Source organism: Pseudophryne corroboree, chromosome 10, assembly GCF_028390025.1.
Source record: "Pseudophryne corroboree isolate aPseCor3 chromosome 10, aPseCor3.hap2, whole genome shotgun sequence".
Taxonomy (NCBI): domain Eukaryota; kingdom Metazoa; phylum Chordata; class Amphibia; order Anura; family Myobatrachidae; genus Pseudophryne; species Pseudophryne corroboree.
The window spans coordinates 3047981-3066958 of NC_086453.1; the positions used below are offsets into that span (position 1 = coordinate 3047981).

Below are 18978 nucleotides of genomic sequence, written 5' to 3' on the forward strand. Positions count from 1 at the left end.
TCTTCCACCCTCATGGCTCTACTTCCCTAGCCTTCCCTTACCCTCCACCTGTGCTTCCCTCTTCCACCCTCATGGCTCTACTTCCCTAGCCTTCCCTTACCCTCCACCTGTGCTTCCCTCTTCCACCCTCATGGCTCTAGTTCCCTAGCCTTCCCTTTCCCTCCACCTGTGCTTCCCTCTTCCACCTTCATGGCTTTACTTCCCTAGCCACCACACACCCTCTGTCGCTGCTTCCCTAGCCTTTCCTAACCCTACGCTTCTGCTTCCCTAGCCATCACCTACCCTACCTCAACTTCCTTATCCCTCCCTCGCCCATACCCCCCTCTCTGCTTCCTCACCCACCCCCACTCTGCCCCTCTGCATTCCACTGCCCTCCCCAACCCCCCACCTCTGCTTCCTTAGCCCTGCTCACCCATACCCCGCTCTCCTTCCCTCTTCCTCCTCCACTCTGCGCTCTGCTTCCCTCTTCCTCCTCCACTCTACGCACTGCTTCCCTCTTCCTCCTCCACTCTACGTTCTGCTTCCCTCTTCCTCCTGCACTCTACGCTCTGCTTCCCTCTCCCTCCTCCATTATACGCTCTGCTTCCCTCTCCCTCCTCCACTCTACGCTCTGCTTCCATAGTACTCCTACAGTTTCCTCATCTCTTTCCTTCTGGTTCTCTAATTTCGGAGTTTCTCAGTTATGGTTCTCCCACCGCAGTGACACCAGGGATGAAAATTTACATAGATCCTTTTACTTATGAGGATCCCAATGAGGCTGTACGAGAATTTGCCAAAGAAATTGACATTTCCTGCGTGAAAATCGAGCAGGTGATTGGGGCAGGTAAGTACTCTTATAGACAACGGGAGTGTGGTACAGTATATGTAGGGGTGGGGGGTAATGTTCCTGTCCTTAATGACCCTCATGCGTACCTGATAGCAGGTAATTAATGGAGATGTTTGTGGGCTGTGCAGTGTAACTTCTAGAGCTAGTCTTCCCCTTGTCTTCTGTAGGAGAGTTTGGAGAAGTTTGCAGTGGACATCTGAAGCTCCCAGGGAAAAGAGAGATCTTTGTGGCCATCAAGACGCTAAAGTCGGGGTATACGGAGAAGCAAAGACGGGATTTCCTCAGTGAGGCCAGCATCATGGGACAGTTTGACCATCCCAATGTTATCCACCTGGAAGGAGTGGTCACCAAGAGCTCCCCCGTGATGATCATTACAGAGTTCATGGAGAACGGCTCACTGGACTCCTTCCTACGGGTAAGAGGGTGGAGGGTTTTCTCAGGGTCACATTAAATAGGGAGGAAAGTAAGTTTCTGGTTCTAGGGATAAAGAATCAGCGTTAGAACGGTTTACAGTTAGTGCACGTGAGGTCACGGGGCTATAGGTCAGAGTGACCAGTTCCAGTTTAGTGCACGTGAGGTCACGGGGCTATAGGTAAGAGTGACCAGTTCCAGTTTAGTGCACGTGAGGTCACGGGTCGATTGGTCAGAGTGACCAGTTCCAATTTAGTGCACGTGAGGTCACGAGGCTATAGGTCAGAGTGACCAGTTCCAGTTTAGTGCACGTGAGGTCGCGGGGCGATTGGTCAGAGTGACCAGTTCCAGTTTAGTGCACGTGAGGTCACGGGGCGATAGCTCAGTGTAAGTGGTCCTAGTAAGATACATGTATAACGGTGTCAGCCCTGGTTGCAGATAAGGACAGCTCTGACAAAAATAATTACAGATATCTCCTCATACATCCTTCCTGCAATCGCGCCAAACAGCCTCTCTTGGAGCGCCAGGTCCTGTGAGACTCTACTAGCCATAGGTGTCCTTTTTACCTCATACATCTGTTGGAGCTAGATGTATGAGGGCACATTTCTGAGTACATACATGTAATAATCACTATGGATACAGTAAGGACTATACATGTAATAAGCCCTATGGGTACAGTAAGGACTATACATGTAATAAACATGGGTACAGTAAGGACTATGGGTACAGTAAGGGCTATGGGTACAGTAAGGACTATGGGTACAGTAAGGACTATGGGTACAGTACGGGCTATGGGTACAGTAAGGGCTATGGGTACAGTAAGGGCTATGAGTACAGTAAGGGCTATGGGTACAGTAAGGGCTATGGGTACAGTAAGGGCTATGGGTACAGTAGGGACTATGGGTACAGTAAGAGCTATGAGTACAGTAAGGGCTATGGGTACAGTAAGGGCTATGGGTACAGTAAGGGCTATGGGTACAGTAAGGACTATGAGTACAGTAGGGACTATGGGTACAGTAAGGACTATGAGTACAGTAAGGGCTATGTGTACAGTAAGGACTATGGGTACAGTAGGGACTATGGGTACAGTAAGGGCTATGGGTACAGTAAGGACTATGAGTACAGTAAGGGCTATGTGTACAGTAGGGACTATGGGTACAGTAAGGACTATGAGTACAGTAAGGGCTATGGGTACAGTAAGGACTATGTGTACAGTAGGGACTGTGTACAGTAGGGACTATGGGTACAGTAAGGGCTATGGGTACAGTAAGGGCTATGGGTACAGTAAGGGCTATGAGTACATTAAGGGCTATGAGTACAGTAAGGGCTATGGGTACAGTAAGGACTATGAATACAGTAAGGGCTATGGGTACAGTAAGGACTATGGGTACAGTAAGGACTATGGGTACAGTAAGGGCTATGGGTACAGTAAGGACTATGAGTACAGTAAGGGCTATGGGTACAGTAAGGGCTATGGGTACAGTAAGGGCTATGGGTACAGTACGGACTATGGGTACAGTACGGGCTATGGGTACAGTACGGGCTATGGGTACAGTAAGGGCTATGGGTACAGTAAGGGCTATGAGTACAGTAAGGGCTATGGGTACAGTAAGGGCTATGGGTACAGTAGGGACTATGGGTACAGTAAGGACTATGGGTACAGTACGGGCTATGGGTACAGTACGGGCTATGGGTACAGTAAGAGCTATGAGTACAGTAAGGGCTATGGGTACAGTAAGGGCTATGAGTACAGTAAGGGCTATGGGTACAGTACGGGCTATGGGTACAGTAAGAGCTATGAGTACAGTAAGGGCTATGGGTACAGTAAGGGCTATGGGTACAGTAAGGGCTATGGGTACAGTAAGGACTATGGGTACAGTAAGGGCTATGAGTACAGTAAGGGCTATGGGTACAGTAAGTGCTATGGGTACAGTAAGGGCTATGGGTACAGTAAGGACTATGGGTACAGTAAGGGCTATGAGTACAGTAAGGGCTATGGGTACAGTAAGTGCTATGGGTACAGTAAGTGCTATGAGTACAGTAAGGACTATGGGTACAGTACGGGCTATGGGTACAGTAAGGGCTGTGTACAGTAGGGACTATGGGTACAGTAGGGACTATGGGTACAGTAAGGGCTATGGGTACAGTAGGGACTATGGGTACAGTAGGGGCTATGGGTACAGTAAGGGCTATGGGTACAGTAGGGACTATGGGTACAGTAGGGGCTATGGGTACAGTAGGGGCTATGGGTACAGTAGGGGCTATGGGTACAGTAGGGGCTATGGGTACAGTAAGGACTATGGGTACAGTAGGGACTATGGGTACAGTAAGGACTATGGGTACAGTAAGGGCTATGGGTACAGTAAGAGCTATGAGTACAGTAAGGACTATGGGTACAGTAAGGGCTATGAGTACAGTAAGGGCTATGAGTACAGTAAGGGCTATGGGTACAGTAAGGGCTATGGGTACAGTAAGAGCTATGAGTACAGTAAGGACTATGGGTACAGTAAGGACTATGGGTACAGTAAGGACTATGGGTACAGTACGGGCTATGGGTACAGTAAGGGCTATGAGTACAGTAAGGGCTATGTGTACAGTAAGGGCTATGGGTACAGTAGGGACTATGGGTACAGTAGGGGCTATGGGTACAGTAAGGGCTATGGGTACAGTAAGGGCTATGGGTACAGTAAGGGCTATGGGTACAGTAAGAGCTATGAGTACAGTAAGGGCTATGGGTACAGTAAGGGCTATGACTACAGTAAGGGCTATGAGTACAGTAAGGGCTATGGGTACAGTAAGAGCTATGAGTACAGTAAGGACTATGGGTATAGTAAGGGCTATGGGTACAGTAAGGGCTATGAGTACAGTAAGGACTATGGGTACAGTAGGGACTATGAGTACAGTAAGGGCTATGGGTACAGTAAGGGCTATGGGTACAGTAGGGACTATGGGTACAGTAAGGGCTATGAGTACAGTAAGGACTATGGGTACAGTAAGGACTATGGGTACAGTAAGGGCTATGTGTACAGTAGGGACTATGGGTACAGTAAGTGCTATGGGTACAGTAAGGGCTATGGGTACAGTAGGGACTATGGGTACAGTAAGGGCTATGGGTACAGTAAGGGCTATGGGTACAGTAAGGGCTATGGGTACAGTAAGGGCTATGGGTACAGTAAGGGCTATGGGTACAGTAGGGACTATGGGTACAGTAAGGGCTATGAGTACAGTAAGGACTATGGGTACAGTAAGGACTATGGGTACAGTAAGGGCTATGTGTACAGTAGGGACTATGGGTACAGTAAGTGCTATGGGTACAGTAAGGGCTATGGGTACAGTAGGGACTATGGGTACAGTAAGGGCTATGGGTACAGTAAGGACTATGGGTACAGTAAGGGCTATGGGTACAGTAAGGGCTATGGGTACAGTAAGGACTATGGGTACAGTAAGGGCTATGAGTACAGTAAGGGCTGTGTACAGTAGGGACTATGGGTACAGTAGGGACTATGGGTACAGTAAGGGCTATGAGTACAGTAAGGACTATGGGTACAGTAAGGACTATGGGTACAGTAAGGGCTATGTGTACAGTAGGGACTATGGGTACAGTAAGTGCTATGGGTACAGTAGGGGCTATGGGTACAGTAAGGGCTATGGGTACAGTAAGGGCTATGGGTACAGTAGGGACTATGGGTACAGTAAGGGCTATGAGTACAGTAAGGACTATGGGTACAGTAAGGACTATGGGTACAGTAAGGGCTATGTGTACAGTAGGGACTATGGGTACAGTAAGTGCTATGGGTACAGTAGGGACTATGGGTACAGTAAGGGCTATGGGTACAGTAAGGACTATGGGTACAGTAAGGGCTATGGGTACAGTAAGGGCTATGGGTACAGTAAGGACTATGGGTACAGTAAGGGCTATGGGTACAGTAAGGGCTGTGTACAGTAGGGACTATGGGTACAGTAGGGACTATGGGTACAGTAAGGGCTATGAGTACAGTACGGACTATGGGTACAGTAAGGGCTATGGGTACAGTAGGGACTATGGGTACAGTAAGGGCTATGAGTACAGTAAGGGCTATGGGTACAGTAAGGACTATGGGTACAGTAGGGGCTATGGGTACAGTAAGAGCTATGGGTACAGTAAGGGCTATGGGTACAGTAAGGACTATGGGTACAGTAGGGACTATGGGTACAGTAAGGGCTATGGGTACAGTAAGGACTATGGGTACAGTAAGGGCTATGGGTACAGTAAGGGCTATGGGTACAGTAAGGGCTATGGGTACAGTAAGGACTATGGGTACAGTAGGGACTATGGGTACAGTAGGGACTATGGGTACAGTAGGGGCTATGGGTACAGTAAGGGCTATGAGTACAGTAGGGACTATGGGTACAGTAAGGGCTATGGGTACAGTAAGGGCTATGGGTACAGTAGGGACTATGGGTACAGTAAGGGCTATGGGTACAGTAAGGGCTATGTGTACAGTAGGGACTACGGGTACAGTAAGGGCTACGAGTACAGTAAGGACTATGGGTACAGTAAGGGCTATGGGTACAGTAAGGGCTATGGGTACAGTAAGGACTATGGGTACAGTAAGGGCTATGGGTACAGTAAGGACTGGGTACAGTAAGGACTATGGGTACAGTAAGGGCTATGGGTACAGTAAGGGCTATGAGTACAGTAAGGGCTATGGGTACAGTAAGGGCTATGGGTACAGTAGGGACTATGGGTACAGTAAGGACTATGGGTACAGTAGGGACTATGGGTACAGTAAGGGCTATGAGTACAGTAAGGGCTATGAGTACAGTAAGGGCTATGGGTACAGTAAGGGCTATGGGTACAGTAGGGACTATGGGTACAGTAAGGGCTATGGGTACAGTAAGGACTATGGGTACAGTAAGGGCTATGGGTACAGTAAGGGCTATGGGTACAGTAGGGACTATGGGTACAGTAAGTGCTATGGGTACAGTAAGGGCTATGGGTACAGTAGGGACTATGGGTACAGTAAGGGCTATGGGTACAGTAAGGACTATGGGTACAGTAAGGGCTATGGGTACAGTAAGGGCTATGGGTACAGTAAGGACTATGGGTACAGTAAGGGCTATGGGTACAGTAAGGACTATGGGTACAGTAAGGGCTATGGGTACAGTAAGGACTATGGGTACAGTAAGGGCTATGAGTACAGTAAGGGCTATGGGTACAGTAAGGGCTATGGGTACAGTAAGGACTGGGTACAGTAAGGACTATGGGTACAGTAAGGGCTATGGGTACAGTAAGGGCTATGAGTACAGTAAGGACTATGGGTACAGTAAGGACTATGGGTACAGTAGGGACTATGGGTACAGTAAGGGCTATGAGTACAGTAAGGGCTATGAGTACAGTAAGGGCTATGGGTACAGTAAGGGCTATGGGTACAGTAGGGACTATGGGTACAGTAAGGGCTATGGGTACAGTAAGGACTATGGGTACAGTAAGGGCTATGGGTACAGTAAGGGCTATGGGTACAGTAGGGACTATGGGTACAGTAAGTGCTATGGGTACAGTAAGGGCTATGGGTACAGTAGGGACTATGGGTACAGTAAGGGCTATGGGTACAGTAAGGGCTATGGGTACAGTAAGGGCTATGGGTACAGTAAGGACTATGGGTACAGTAAGGGCTATGGGTACAGTAAGGACTATGGGTACAGTAAGGGCTATGAGTACAGTAAGGACTATGGGTACAGTAAGGACTATGGGTACAGTAGGGGCTATGAGTACAGTAAGGGCTGTGTACAGTAGGGACTATGGGTACAGTAGGGACTATGGGTACAGTAAGGGCTATGAGTACAGTACGGACTATGGGTACAGTAAGGGCTATGGGTACAGTAGGGACTATGGGTACAGTAAGGGCTATGGGTACAGTAGGGACTATGGGTACAGTAAGGGCTATGAGTACAGTAAGGGCTATGGGTACAGTAAGGACTATGGGTACAGTAGGGACTATGGGTACAGTAAGAGCTATGGGTACAGTAAGGGCTATGGGTACAGTAAGGACTATGGGTACAGTAGGGACTATGGGTACAGTAAGGGCTATGGGTACAGTAGGGACTATGGGTACAGTAAGGGCTATGGGTACAGTAAGGGCTATGGGTACAGTACGGGCTATGGGTACAGTAGGGACTATGGGTACAGTAGGGACTATGGGTACAGTAAGGGCTATGAGTACAGTAAGGGCTATGGGTACAGTAAGGGCTATGGGTACAGTAAGGGCTATGGGTACAGTAAGGGCTATGGGTACAGTAAGGACTATGGGTACAGTAAGGGCTATGGGTACAGTAAGGACTATGGGTACAGTAAGGGCTATGAGTACAGTAAGGGCTATGAGTACAGTAAGGACTATGGGTACAGTAAGGGCTATGAGTACAGTAAGGGCTATGGGTACAGTAGGGACTATGGGTACAGTAAGGACTATGGGTACAGTAGGGGCTATGGGTACAGTAAGGACTATGGGTACAGTAAGGGCTATGGGTACAGTAAGGGCTATGAGTACAGTAAGGACTATGGGTACAGTAAGGACTATGGGTACAGTAGGGACTATGGGTACAGTAAGGACTATGGGTACAGTAAGGGCTATGGGTACAGTAAGGGCTATGGGTACAGTAGGGACTATGGGTACAGTAGGGGCTATGGGTACAGTAGGGACTATGGGTACAGTAGGGGCTATGGGTACAGTAAGAGCTATGGGTACAGTACGGGCTATGTGTACAGTAAGGACTATGGGCAGTGGTGTAACTACTGCCCCCGCAGCCCTCGCAGTGGCTTGGGGGCAAGGGGCTGCGGGGGCGCCACTGATTTAGCGCAGATTAATCGCATGTCAATCTGTGGTCTCCCCACCCTGCGGTCTCTTCCTTCCCTTCGCTGCTGTAAGCAGGGACACGGAGGGCACAGCACGCGCCTCTCCTGTGTCCCTCCTGGGTCTCCGGCGGGTCTAATAAAGGAAAGCTCTGATTGGCTCACGAACCGGCACTTCCTTTACCAGACCTGCCGGAGACCCAGGAGGGACACAGGAGAGGCGCGTGCTGTGCCCTCCGTATCCCTCCAACACAAGACAGTGGGGGGGGGGGGGCACTGGGGGAGCATGGGGGGCACTGTGGGAGCATATGCGGCACAGGGGGAGGGGGCTTATGTGGCACTGGGGACATATGTGGCACAGGGGGAGGGGGGCTTATGTTGCACTGGGGGCATATGTGGCACTGGGGGTTATATGTGTACCTGGCACATGGGGGGAGGCTGTATTTGGCCCTGGGGGCATGTGAGTACCTGGCACTGTGGGGGAATATCTGGCACTGGGGGCATATGTGGCACTGGGGGGTATATGTGTACCTGACACAAGGGGGGGTGGGGGCTATATTTGGCACTGGGGGCATGTGAGTACCTGGCACTGTGGGGGAATATCTGGCACTGGGGGCATATGTGGCACTGGGAGAGCACAGCCCTAGCAACAAGCACTACCCCCTGGCAACGAGCATGGAACCAAGAGCATGAAACCCCTGGCAACGAGCAGGTAATTTAAAAATAATTAGAAGCCTTACTGTAGGACTTAATGTGTAATGGGCATTACGGTGTGTGGCATAATGTATCACGGACATTGCGGTGTGTGTCATAATGTGTCACATGCATTACGGTGTATGGCATAATGTGTCACAGACATTACGGTGTGTGGCATACTATATCACGGGCATTGTGGTATAATGTCTCAGGGTCATTGCAGTGTGGCATAATGTATAACGGGCATTGCGGTGTGTGGCATAGGGTATAACAAGCATTGCGGTATGTGTCACAGGCATTACGGTGTATGGTATACTATATCACGGGCATTGTGGTATGTGGTATAATGTCTCCGGGGCATTGCAGTGTGGCATAATGTATCACGAACATTGCGGTGTGTGGCATAATGTGTCACATGCATTACGGTGTGTGGCATAATGTATCACGGACATTGCGGTGTGTGTCATAATGTGTCACATGCATTATGGTGTGTGGCATAATGTGTCACAGACATTACGGTGTGTGGCATACTATATCACGGGCATTGTGGTATAATGTCTCAGGGTCATTGCAGTGTGGCATAATGTATAACGGGCATTGCGGTGTGTGGCATAGGGTATAACAGGCATTGCGGTATGTGTCACAGGCATTACGGTGTATGGTATACTATATCACGTGCATTGTGGTATAATGTCTTAGGGGCATTGCAGTGTGGCATAATGTATCACGGACATTGCGGTGTGTGTCATAATGTGTCAGGCATTACGGTGTGTTGTATACTATATCACGAGCATTGTGGTATGTGGTATAATGTCTCAGGGTTATTGCGGTGTGTGTCATAATGTGTCACAGACATTGTATGTGCTATAATGTATCAGGGGCATTGCAGTGTGTAGCGTAATATATAACGGGCATTGCGATTCCTGTCATAATGTGTCACAGACATTATGGTGTGTGGCATAATGTGTCAGGCATTACGGTGTATGGTATACTATATCACGGGCATTGTGGTATGTGGTATAATGTCTCCGGGGCATTGCAGTGTGGCATAATGTATCACGGACATTGCGGTGTGTGTCATAATGTGTCAGGCATTACGGTGTGTTGTATACTATATCACGGGCATTGTGGTATGTGGTATAATGTCTCAGGATCATTGTGGTGTGTGTCATACTGTGTCACAGACATTGTATGTGCTATAATGTATCAGGGGCATTGCAGTGTGTAGCATAATGTATAACGGGCATTGCGATTCCTGTCATAATGTGTCACAGACATTACGGTGTGTGGCATAATGTGTCACAGACATTACGGTGTGTGGCATAATGTGTCAGGGGCATTACGGTGTGTGGCATAATGTGTCACAGACATTACGGTGTGTGGCATAGTGTGTCGGGGGCATTATGGTGTGTGCATATTGTGTCGTGCATTATTGTGTGTGGCATAATGTGTAAGGGCCATCGCAGTATGTGGCATAATGTATACTGGGCATTACTATAAGGAGGAAAAATGACAAATAATGTAAGGGGCATGAATCAGGATTATTTTTCTTTCCTGTGGTGGCTAACGTCTGGGCATGCAGGTTGCAAAACTGGGGTATAAGGTAGTCTTTTCCTGCAATGCCACGCCCATTTCAACGAAGCCACACCCCTTTTTTGCGGCGCACGCATATTTATCCCTTTACTAGTGCCAATTATGGGGGATTGGGGGCGCCGAAGAATTTTTTGGCTTGGGGGAGAAAAATTTCTAGTTACGCCACTGACTATGGGTACAGTACGGACTATGGATACAGTAGGGACTATGGGTACAGTAAGGACTATGTATATGGTAAGTACTATAGCAGTAAGTACTTTGCACTCTTTGTCTCTGCAGCAGAATGACGGTCAGTTCACGGTCATCCAGCTGGTGGGGATGCTGCGTGGAATCGCTGCAGGAATGAAGTACTTGGCCGACATGAACTATGTCCACCGGGACCTAGCGGCCCGTAACATCCTGGTGAACAGTAACCTGGTGTGTAAGGTGTCTGACTTCGGTCTGTCTCGCTTCCTGGAGGATGACACGTCTGACCCGACCTACACCAGCGCATTGGTGAGTGGCGTCTGCCTGTAACATACGCGCTCTCGCCGTTCAGTCCCTGTATCACGGTTATACACCAGCGCATTGGTGAGTGGCGTCTGCCTGTAACATACGCGCTCTCGCCGTTCAGTCCCTGTATCACGGTTATACACCAGCGCATTGGTGAGTGGCGTCTGCCTGTAACATACGCGCTCTCGCCGTTCTGTCCCCTGTATCACGGTTATACACCAGCGCATTGGTGAGTGGCGTCTGCCTGTAACATATGCGCTCTCGCCGGTCAGTCCCCTGTATCACGGTTATACACCAGCGCATTGGTGAGTGGCGTCTGCCTGTAACATACGCGCTCTCGCCGGTCAGTCCCCTGTATCACGGTTATACACCAGCGCATTGGTGAGTGGCGTCTGCCTGTAACATACGCGCTATCGCCGTTCAGTCCCCTGTATCACGGTTATACACCAGCGCATTGGTGAGTGGCGTCTGCCTGTAACATACGCGCTCTCGCCGGTCAGTCCCTGTATCACGGTCATACACCAGCGCATTGGTGAGTGGCGTCTGCCTGTAACATACGCGCTCTCGCCGTTCAGTCCCCTGTATCACGGTTATACACCAGCGCATTGGTGAGTGGCGTCTGCCTGTAACATACGCGCTCTCGCCGTTCAGTCCCCTGTATCACGGTTATACACCAGCGCATTGGTGAGTGGCGTCTGCCTGTAACATACGCGCTCTCGCCGGTCAGTCCCCTGTATCACGGTTATACACCAGCGCATTGGTGAGTGGCGTCTGCCTGTAACATACGCGCTCTCGCCGTTCAGTCCCCTGTATCACGGTTATACACCAGCGCATTGGTGAGTGGCGTCTGCCTGTAACATACGCGATCTCGCCGGTCAGTCCCCTGTATCACGGTTATACACCAGCGCATTGGTGAGTGGCGTCTGCCTGTAACATAAGCGCTCTCGCCGTTCAGTCCCCTGTAACACGGTTATACACCAGCGCATTGGTGAGTGGCGTCTGCCTGTAACATACATGCTCTCGCCGTTCAGTCCCCTGTATCACGGTTATACACCAGCGCATTGGTGAGTGGCGTCTGCCTGTAACATACGCGCTCTCGCCGTTCAGTCCCCTGTATCACGGTTATACACCAGCGCATTGGTGAGTGGCGTCTGCCTGTAACATACGCGCTCTCGCCATTCAGTCCCCTGTATCACGGTTATACACCAGCGCATTGGTGAGTGGCGTCTGCCTGTAACATACGCGCTCTCGCCGGTCAGTCCCCTGTATCACGGTTATACACCAGCGCATTGGTGAGTGGCGTCTGCCTGTAACATACGCGCGCTCGCCGTTCAGTCCCCTGTATCACGGTTATACACCAGCGCATTGGTGAGTGGCGTCTGCCTGTAACATACGCGCGCTCGCCGTTCAGTCCCCTGTATCACGGTTATACACCAGCGCATTGGTGAGTGGCGTCTGCCTGTAACATATGCGCTCTCGCCGGTCAGTCCCCTGTATCACGGTTATACACCAGCGCATTGGTGAGTGGCGTCTGCCTGTAACATACGCGCTCTCGCCGTTCAGTCCCTGTATCACGGTTATACACCAGCGCATTGGTGAGTGGCGTCTGCCTGTAACATACGCGCTCTCGCCGGTCAGTCCCCTGTATCACGGTTATACACCAGCGCATTGGTGAGTGGCGTCTGCCTGTAACATACGCGCTCTCGCCGTTCAGTCCCCTGTATCACGGTTATACACCAGCGCATTGGTGAGTGGCGTCTGCCTGTAACATACACGCTCTCGCCGTTCAGTCCCCTGTATCACGGTTATACACCAGCGCATTGGTGAGTGGCGTCTGCCTGTAACATACGCGCTCTCGCCGGTCAGTCCCCTGTATCACGGTTATACACCAGCGCATTGGTGAGTGGCGTCTGCCTGTAACATACGCGCTCTCGCCGTTCAGTCCCCTGTATCACGGTTACACACCAGCGCATTGGTGAGTGGCGTCTGCCTGTAACATGCGCGCTCTCGCCGTTCAGTCCCCTGTATCACGGTTATACACCAGCGCATTGGTGAGTGGCGTCTGCCTGTAACATACGCGCTCTCGCCATTCAGTCCCCTGTATCACGGTTATACACCAGCGCATTGGTGAGTGGCGTCTGCCTGTAACATACGCGCTCTCGCCGTTCAGTCCCCTGTATCACGGTTATACACCAGCGCATTGGTGAGTGGCGTCTGCCTGTAACATACGCGCTCTCGCCGTTCTGTCCCCTGTATCACGGTTATACACCAGCGCATTGGTGAGTGGCGTCTGCCTGTAACATACGCGCTCTCGCCGTTCAGTCTCCTGTATCACGGTTATACACCAGCGCATTGGTGAGTGGCGTCTGCCTGTAACATACGCGCTCTCGCCGTTCAGTCCCCTGTATCACGGTTATACACCAGCGCATTGGTGAGTGGCGTCTGCCTGTAACATACGCGCTCTCGCCGGTCAGTCCCCTGTATCACGGTTATACACCAGCGCATTGGTGAGTGGCGTCTGCCTGTAACATACGCGCTCTCGCCGGTCAGTCCCCTGTATCACGGTTACACACCAGCGCATTGGTGAGTGGCGTCTGCCTGTAACATACGCGCTCTCGCCGGTCAGTCCCCTGTATCACGGTTATACACCAGCGCATTGGTGAGTGGCGTCTGCCTGTAACATACGCGCTCTCGCCGGTCAGTCCCCTGTATCGCGGTTACACACCAGCGCATTGGTGAGTGGCGTCTGCCTGTAACATACGCGCTCTCGCCGTTCTGTCCCCTGTATCACGGTTATACACCAGCGCATTGGTGAGTGGCGTCTGCCTGTAACATGCGCGCTCTCGCCGGTCAGTCCCTGTATCACGGTTATACACCAGGCTGGCGGCGGTCTCAGACGTTTGCAATCACTCTGTATGCCGTGCCCAGTGCCCTTCCGCTCCAGACAGTGGCTATAGGGACGTTCCAGGCAGACCGCCGCACGCGGAGCTTGAAGCTGAGGCGGTTACTCTGAGCACCCTGCTTGTCCCCATTCTAGACTGAGCTTCCTGCGGCCTTTACACCAGAGAAGGTTCCGGGTCACAGGGGCTGCGTAACACAATACACGCCTCAGCAGAACTTCATATCATCCAGCAGTTGTAGAATCTGGATGGAATACCATTGCCTCAGGGTCCGTTGCCGATCTAGAGTGTAAGCTCTTTGGGGCAATCATTGTAGTCCTGTGCCTGTGTTGGTCTGTACTGTACGTCGCTGGGTAATCAGGCTCTGGAGCTCACATTTTCCCCTAGCCTGAATGTTCTCCATTATGGCCGTATTCTGCTCCTTGAAGTGTAAGCTCCCCGGTCTAGCCCCAGCTTGGTAATACAACCATATGTAAGCATGTTCACCTGGTATCTGACTGTAAGTCCCGGACGTCTCTCCACTGGGCTGTGAATAGATGAAAGGATTTCCATATATATATATAAAGTGTCAGATGGCTCCAGCTCCACCAGGTCACTCATCCCTGTGCATCGCCCACGTGACTCCCTGCTCTTCCCTCTGTGACACCAGAGCAGGGTCACTCATCCCTGTGCCTCGCCCACGTGACTCCCTGCTCTTCCCTCTGTGACACCAGAGCAGGGTCACTCATCCCTGTGCATCGCCCACGTGACTCCCTGCTCTTCCCTCTGTGAGACCAGAGCAGGGGTCACTCATCCCTGTGCATCGCCCACGTGACTCCCTGCGCTTCCCTCTGTGACATCAGAGCAGTGGTCACTCATCCCTGTGCCTCGCCCACGTGACTCCCTGCTCTTCCCTCTGTGAGAGCAGAGCAGGGGTCACTCATCCCTGTGCCTCGCCCACGTGACTCCCTGCTCTTCCCTCTGTGACACCAGAGCAGGGGTCTCTCATCCCTGTGCCTCGCCCACGTGACTCCCTGCTCTTCCCTCTGTGACACCAGAGCAGGGTCACTCATCCCTGTGCATCGCCCACGTGACTCCCTGCTCTTCCCTCTGTGACACCAGAGCAGGGGTCTCTCTCATCCCTGTGCCTCGCCCACGTGACTCCCTGCTCTTTCCTCTGTGACACCAGAGCAGGGGTCTCTCTCATCCCTGTGCCTCGCCCACGTGACTCCCTGCTCTTCCCTCTGTGACACCAGAGCAGGGGTCTCTCTCATCCCTGTGCCTCGCCCACGTGACTCCCTGCTCTTTCCTCTGTGACACCAGAGCAGGGGTCTCTCATCCCTGTGCCTCGCCCACGTGACTCCCTGCGCTTCCCTCTGTGACACCAGAGCAGGGGTCACTCATCCCTGTGCCTCGCCCACGTGACTCCCTGCTCTTCCCTCTGTGACACCAGAGCAGGGGTCACTCATCCCTGTGCATCGCCCACGTGACTCCCTGCTCTTCCCTCTGGGACACCAGAGCAGGGGTCACTCATCCCTGTGCCTCGCCCACGTGACTCCCTGCTCTTCCCTCTGTGACACCAGAGCAGGGTCACTCATCCCTGTGCATCGCCCACGTGACTCCCTGCGCTTCCCTCTGTGACACCAGAGCAGGGGTCACTCATCCCTGTGCATCGCCCACGTGACTCCCTGCGCTTCCCTCTGTGAAACCAGAGCAGGGGTCACTCATCCCTGTGCATCGCCCACGTGACTCCCTGCTCTTCCCTCTGTGACACCAGAGCAGTGGTCACTCATCCCTGTGCATCGCCCACGTGACTCCCTGCGCTTCCCTCTGTGACACCAGAGCAGGGGTCACTCATCCCTGTGCCTCGCCCACGTGACTCCCTGCGCTTCCCTCTGTGAGACCAGAGCAGGGGTCACTCATCCCTGTGCCTCGCCCACGTGACTCCCTGCGCTTCCCTCTGTGACACCAGAGCAGGGGTCTCTCATCCCTGTGCCTCGCCCACGTGACTCCCTGCTCTTCCCTCTGTGACACCAGAGCAGGGTCACTCATCCCTGTGCCTCGCCCACGTGACTCCCTGCTCTTCCTTCTGTGACACCAGAGCAGGGGTCACTCATCCCTGTGCATCGCCCACGTGACTCCCTGCTCTTCCCTCTGTGACACCAGAGCAGGGGTCACTCATCCCTGTGCATCGCCCACATGACTCCCTGCTCTTCCCTCTGTGACACCAGAGCAGGGGTCACTCATCCCTGTGCCTCGCCCACGTGACTCCCTGCTTTTCCCTCTGTGAGACCAGAGCAGGGGTCACTCATCCCTGTGCATCGCCCACGTGACTCCCTGCACTTCCCTCTGTGACACCAGAGCAGGGGTCTCTCATCCCTGTGCCTCGCCCACGTGACTCCCTGCTCTTCCCTCTGTGAGACCAGAGCAGGGGTCACTCATCCCTGTGCATCGCCCACGTGACTCCCTGCTCTTCTCTCTGTGACACCAGAGCAGGGGTCACTCATCCCTGTGCATCGCCCACGTGACTCCCTGCTCTTCCCTCTGTGAGACCAGAGCAGGGGTCTCTCATCCCTGTGCCTCGCCCACGTGACTCCCTGCTCTTCCCTCTGTGACACCAGAGCAGGGGTCACTCATCCCTGTGCATCGCCCACGTGACTCCCTGCTCTTCCCTTTGTGAGACCAGAGCAGGGGTCACTCATCCCTGTGCCTCGCCCACGTGACTCCCTGCTCTTCCCTCTGTGACATCAGAGCAGGGTCACTCATCCCTGTGCATCGCCCACGTGACTCCCTGCTCTTCCCTCTGTGACACCAGAGCAGGGGTCACTCATCCCTGTGCATCGCCCACATGACTCCCTGCTCTTCCCTCTGTGACACCAGAGCAGGGGTCACTCATCCCTGTGCCTCGCCCACGTGACTCCCTGCTCTTCCCTCTGTGACACCAGAGCAGGGGTCTCTCATCCCTGTGCCTCGCCCACGTGACTCCCTGCACTTCCCTCTGTGACACCAGAGCAGGGTCACTCATCCCTGTGCCTCGCCCACGTGACTCCCTGCTCTTCCTTCTGTGACACCAGAGCAGGGGTCACTCATCCCTGTGCCTCGCCCACATGACTCCCTGCTCTTCCCTCTGTGACACCAGAGCAGGGGTCACTCATCCCTGTGCATCGCCCACGTGACTCCCTGCTCTTCCCTCTGTGACACCAGAGCAGGGGTCTCTCATCCCTGTGCCTCGCCCACGTGACTCCCTGCTCTTCCCTCTGTGAGACCAGAGCAGGGGTCACTCATCCCTGTGCATCGCCCACGTGACTCCCTGCTCTTCCCTCTGTGAGACCAGAGCAGGGGTCACTCATCCCTGTGCCTCGCCCACGTGACTCCCTGCTCTTCCCTCTGTGAGACCAGAGCAGGGGTCACTCATCCCTGTGCATCGCCCACGTGACTCCCTGCGCTTCCCTCTGTGACACCAGAGCAGGGGTCTCTCATCCCTGTGCATCGCCCACGTGACTCCCTGCTCTTCCCTCTGTGACATCAGAGCAGGGTCACTCATCCCTGTGCATCGCCCACGTGACTCCCTGCTCTTCCCTCTGTGACACCAGAGCAGGGGTCACTCATCCCTGTGCCTCACCCACGTGACTCCCTGCTCTTCCCTCTGTGACACCAGAGCAGGGGTCACTCATCCCTGTGCATCGCCCACGTGACTCCCTGCTCTTCCCTCTGTGACACCAGAGCAGGGGTCTCTCATCCCTGTGCCTCGCCCACGTGACTCCCTGCTCTTCCCTCTGTGAGACCAGAGCAGGGGTCACTCATCCCTGTGCATCGCCCACGTGACTCCCTGCTCTTCCCTCTGTGAGACCAGAGCAGGGGTCACTCATCCCTGTGCCTCGCCCACGTGACTCCCTGCTCTTCCCTCTGTGAGACCAGAGCAGGGGTCACTCATCCCTGTGCCTCGCCCACGTGACTCCCTGCTCTTCCCTCTGTGAGACCAGAGCAGGGGTCACTCATCCCTGTGCATCGCCCACGTGACTCCCTGCGCTTCCCTCTGTGACACCAGAGCAGGGGTCTCTCATCCCTGTGCATCGCCCACGTGACTCCCTGCTCTTCCCTCTGTGACATCAGAGCAGGGTCACTCATCCCTGTGCATCGCCCACGTGACTCCCTGCTCTTCCCTCTGTGACACCAGAGCAGGGGTCACTCATCCCTGTGCCTCACCCACGTGACTCCCTGCTCTTCCCTCTGTGACACCAGAGCAGGGGTCTCTCATCCCTGTGCATCGCCCACGTGACTCCCTGCTCTTCCCTCTGTGAGACCAGAGCAGGGGTCTCTCATCCCTGTGCCTCGCCCACGTGACTCCCTGCTCTTCCCTCTGTGACACCAGAGCAGGGGTCACTCATCCCTGTGCATCGCCCACGTGACTCCCTGCTCTTCCCTCTGTGACACCAGAGCAGGGTCACTCATCCCTGTTCCTCGCCCACGTGACTCCCTGCTCTTCCCTCTGTGACACCAGAGCAGGGGTCACTCATCCCTGTGCATCGCCCACGTGACTCCCTGCGCTTCCCTCTGTGACACCAGAGCAGGGTCACTCATCCCTGTTCCTCGCCCACGTGACTCCCTGCTCTTCCCTCTGTGACACCAGAGCAGGGGTCACTCATCCCTGTTCATCGCACACGTGACTCCCTGCTCTTCCCTCTGTGAGACCTCTCATACCTCTGAGAGAATTTCCATCTCGCGCAGCGTTTGAGCCTCTCTGTCATCGCCATGTAATTGTCTCTGATTAATCCGCGGCGTCTGAGGACGGCGCTTGCAGCCTCCGGGGAGATATCAGGGTCTTAGCGCACCACAGCTGGGAGTTCTGTGACTCTGCCGGCGCAGCTGCTGGCTCCCTCCATTTGTCTCCTTCCCAGGGCGGCGCATACTCCGGGTACAGGAGACGTCTGCTCATATTAATGATATTATGAGGAGATAATAAATGATACGTTGTGTCAGTGACATGCCTATATTACAGGGCGGGAAGATTCCCATCCGCTGGACCGCGCCCGAAGCCATTCAGTACAGAAAGTTCACATCTGCCAGTGACGTCTGGAGCTACGGCATCGTCATGTGGGAGGTGATGTCATACGGCGAGAGACCCTACTGGGATATGACCAACCAAGATGTAAGTGCTCCAGCAGCTGTGCCTCGTTCCAGTAATTGGCATGCAGCAGCGCCGCGTCAGATCACCGCCATTGTTATATTGGGAGCGGAACCATGAAGAATTA

General features: G+C 53.1%; 1 protein-coding gene across 8 annotated transcripts in view; it reads left to right on the plus strand.

The window, feature by feature from the left end:
* LOC134965708 (ephrin type-B receptor 2) overlaps positions 1 to 18978 on the plus strand; it is a 393650-nt gene that overhangs the window by 360103 nt on the left and 14569 nt on the right. For 5 of the 8 annotated variants that reach the window (XM_063942016.1, XM_063942019.1, XM_063942017.1 and 2 more), the window contains exons 10-13: positions 701 to 823; positions 973 to 1241; positions 10635 to 10850; positions 18726 to 18875. In XM_063942016.1, coding sequence (XP_063798086.1) covers positions 701 to 823; positions 973 to 1241; positions 10635 to 10850; positions 18726 to 18875 — 758 coding nt within the window. The remainder of the gene's footprint in view (positions 1 to 700; positions 824 to 972; positions 1242 to 10634; positions 10851 to 18725; positions 18876 to 18978) is intronic. The other 3 variants (XM_063942018.1, XM_063942022.1, XM_063942023.1) reach the window with 1 other exon arrangement.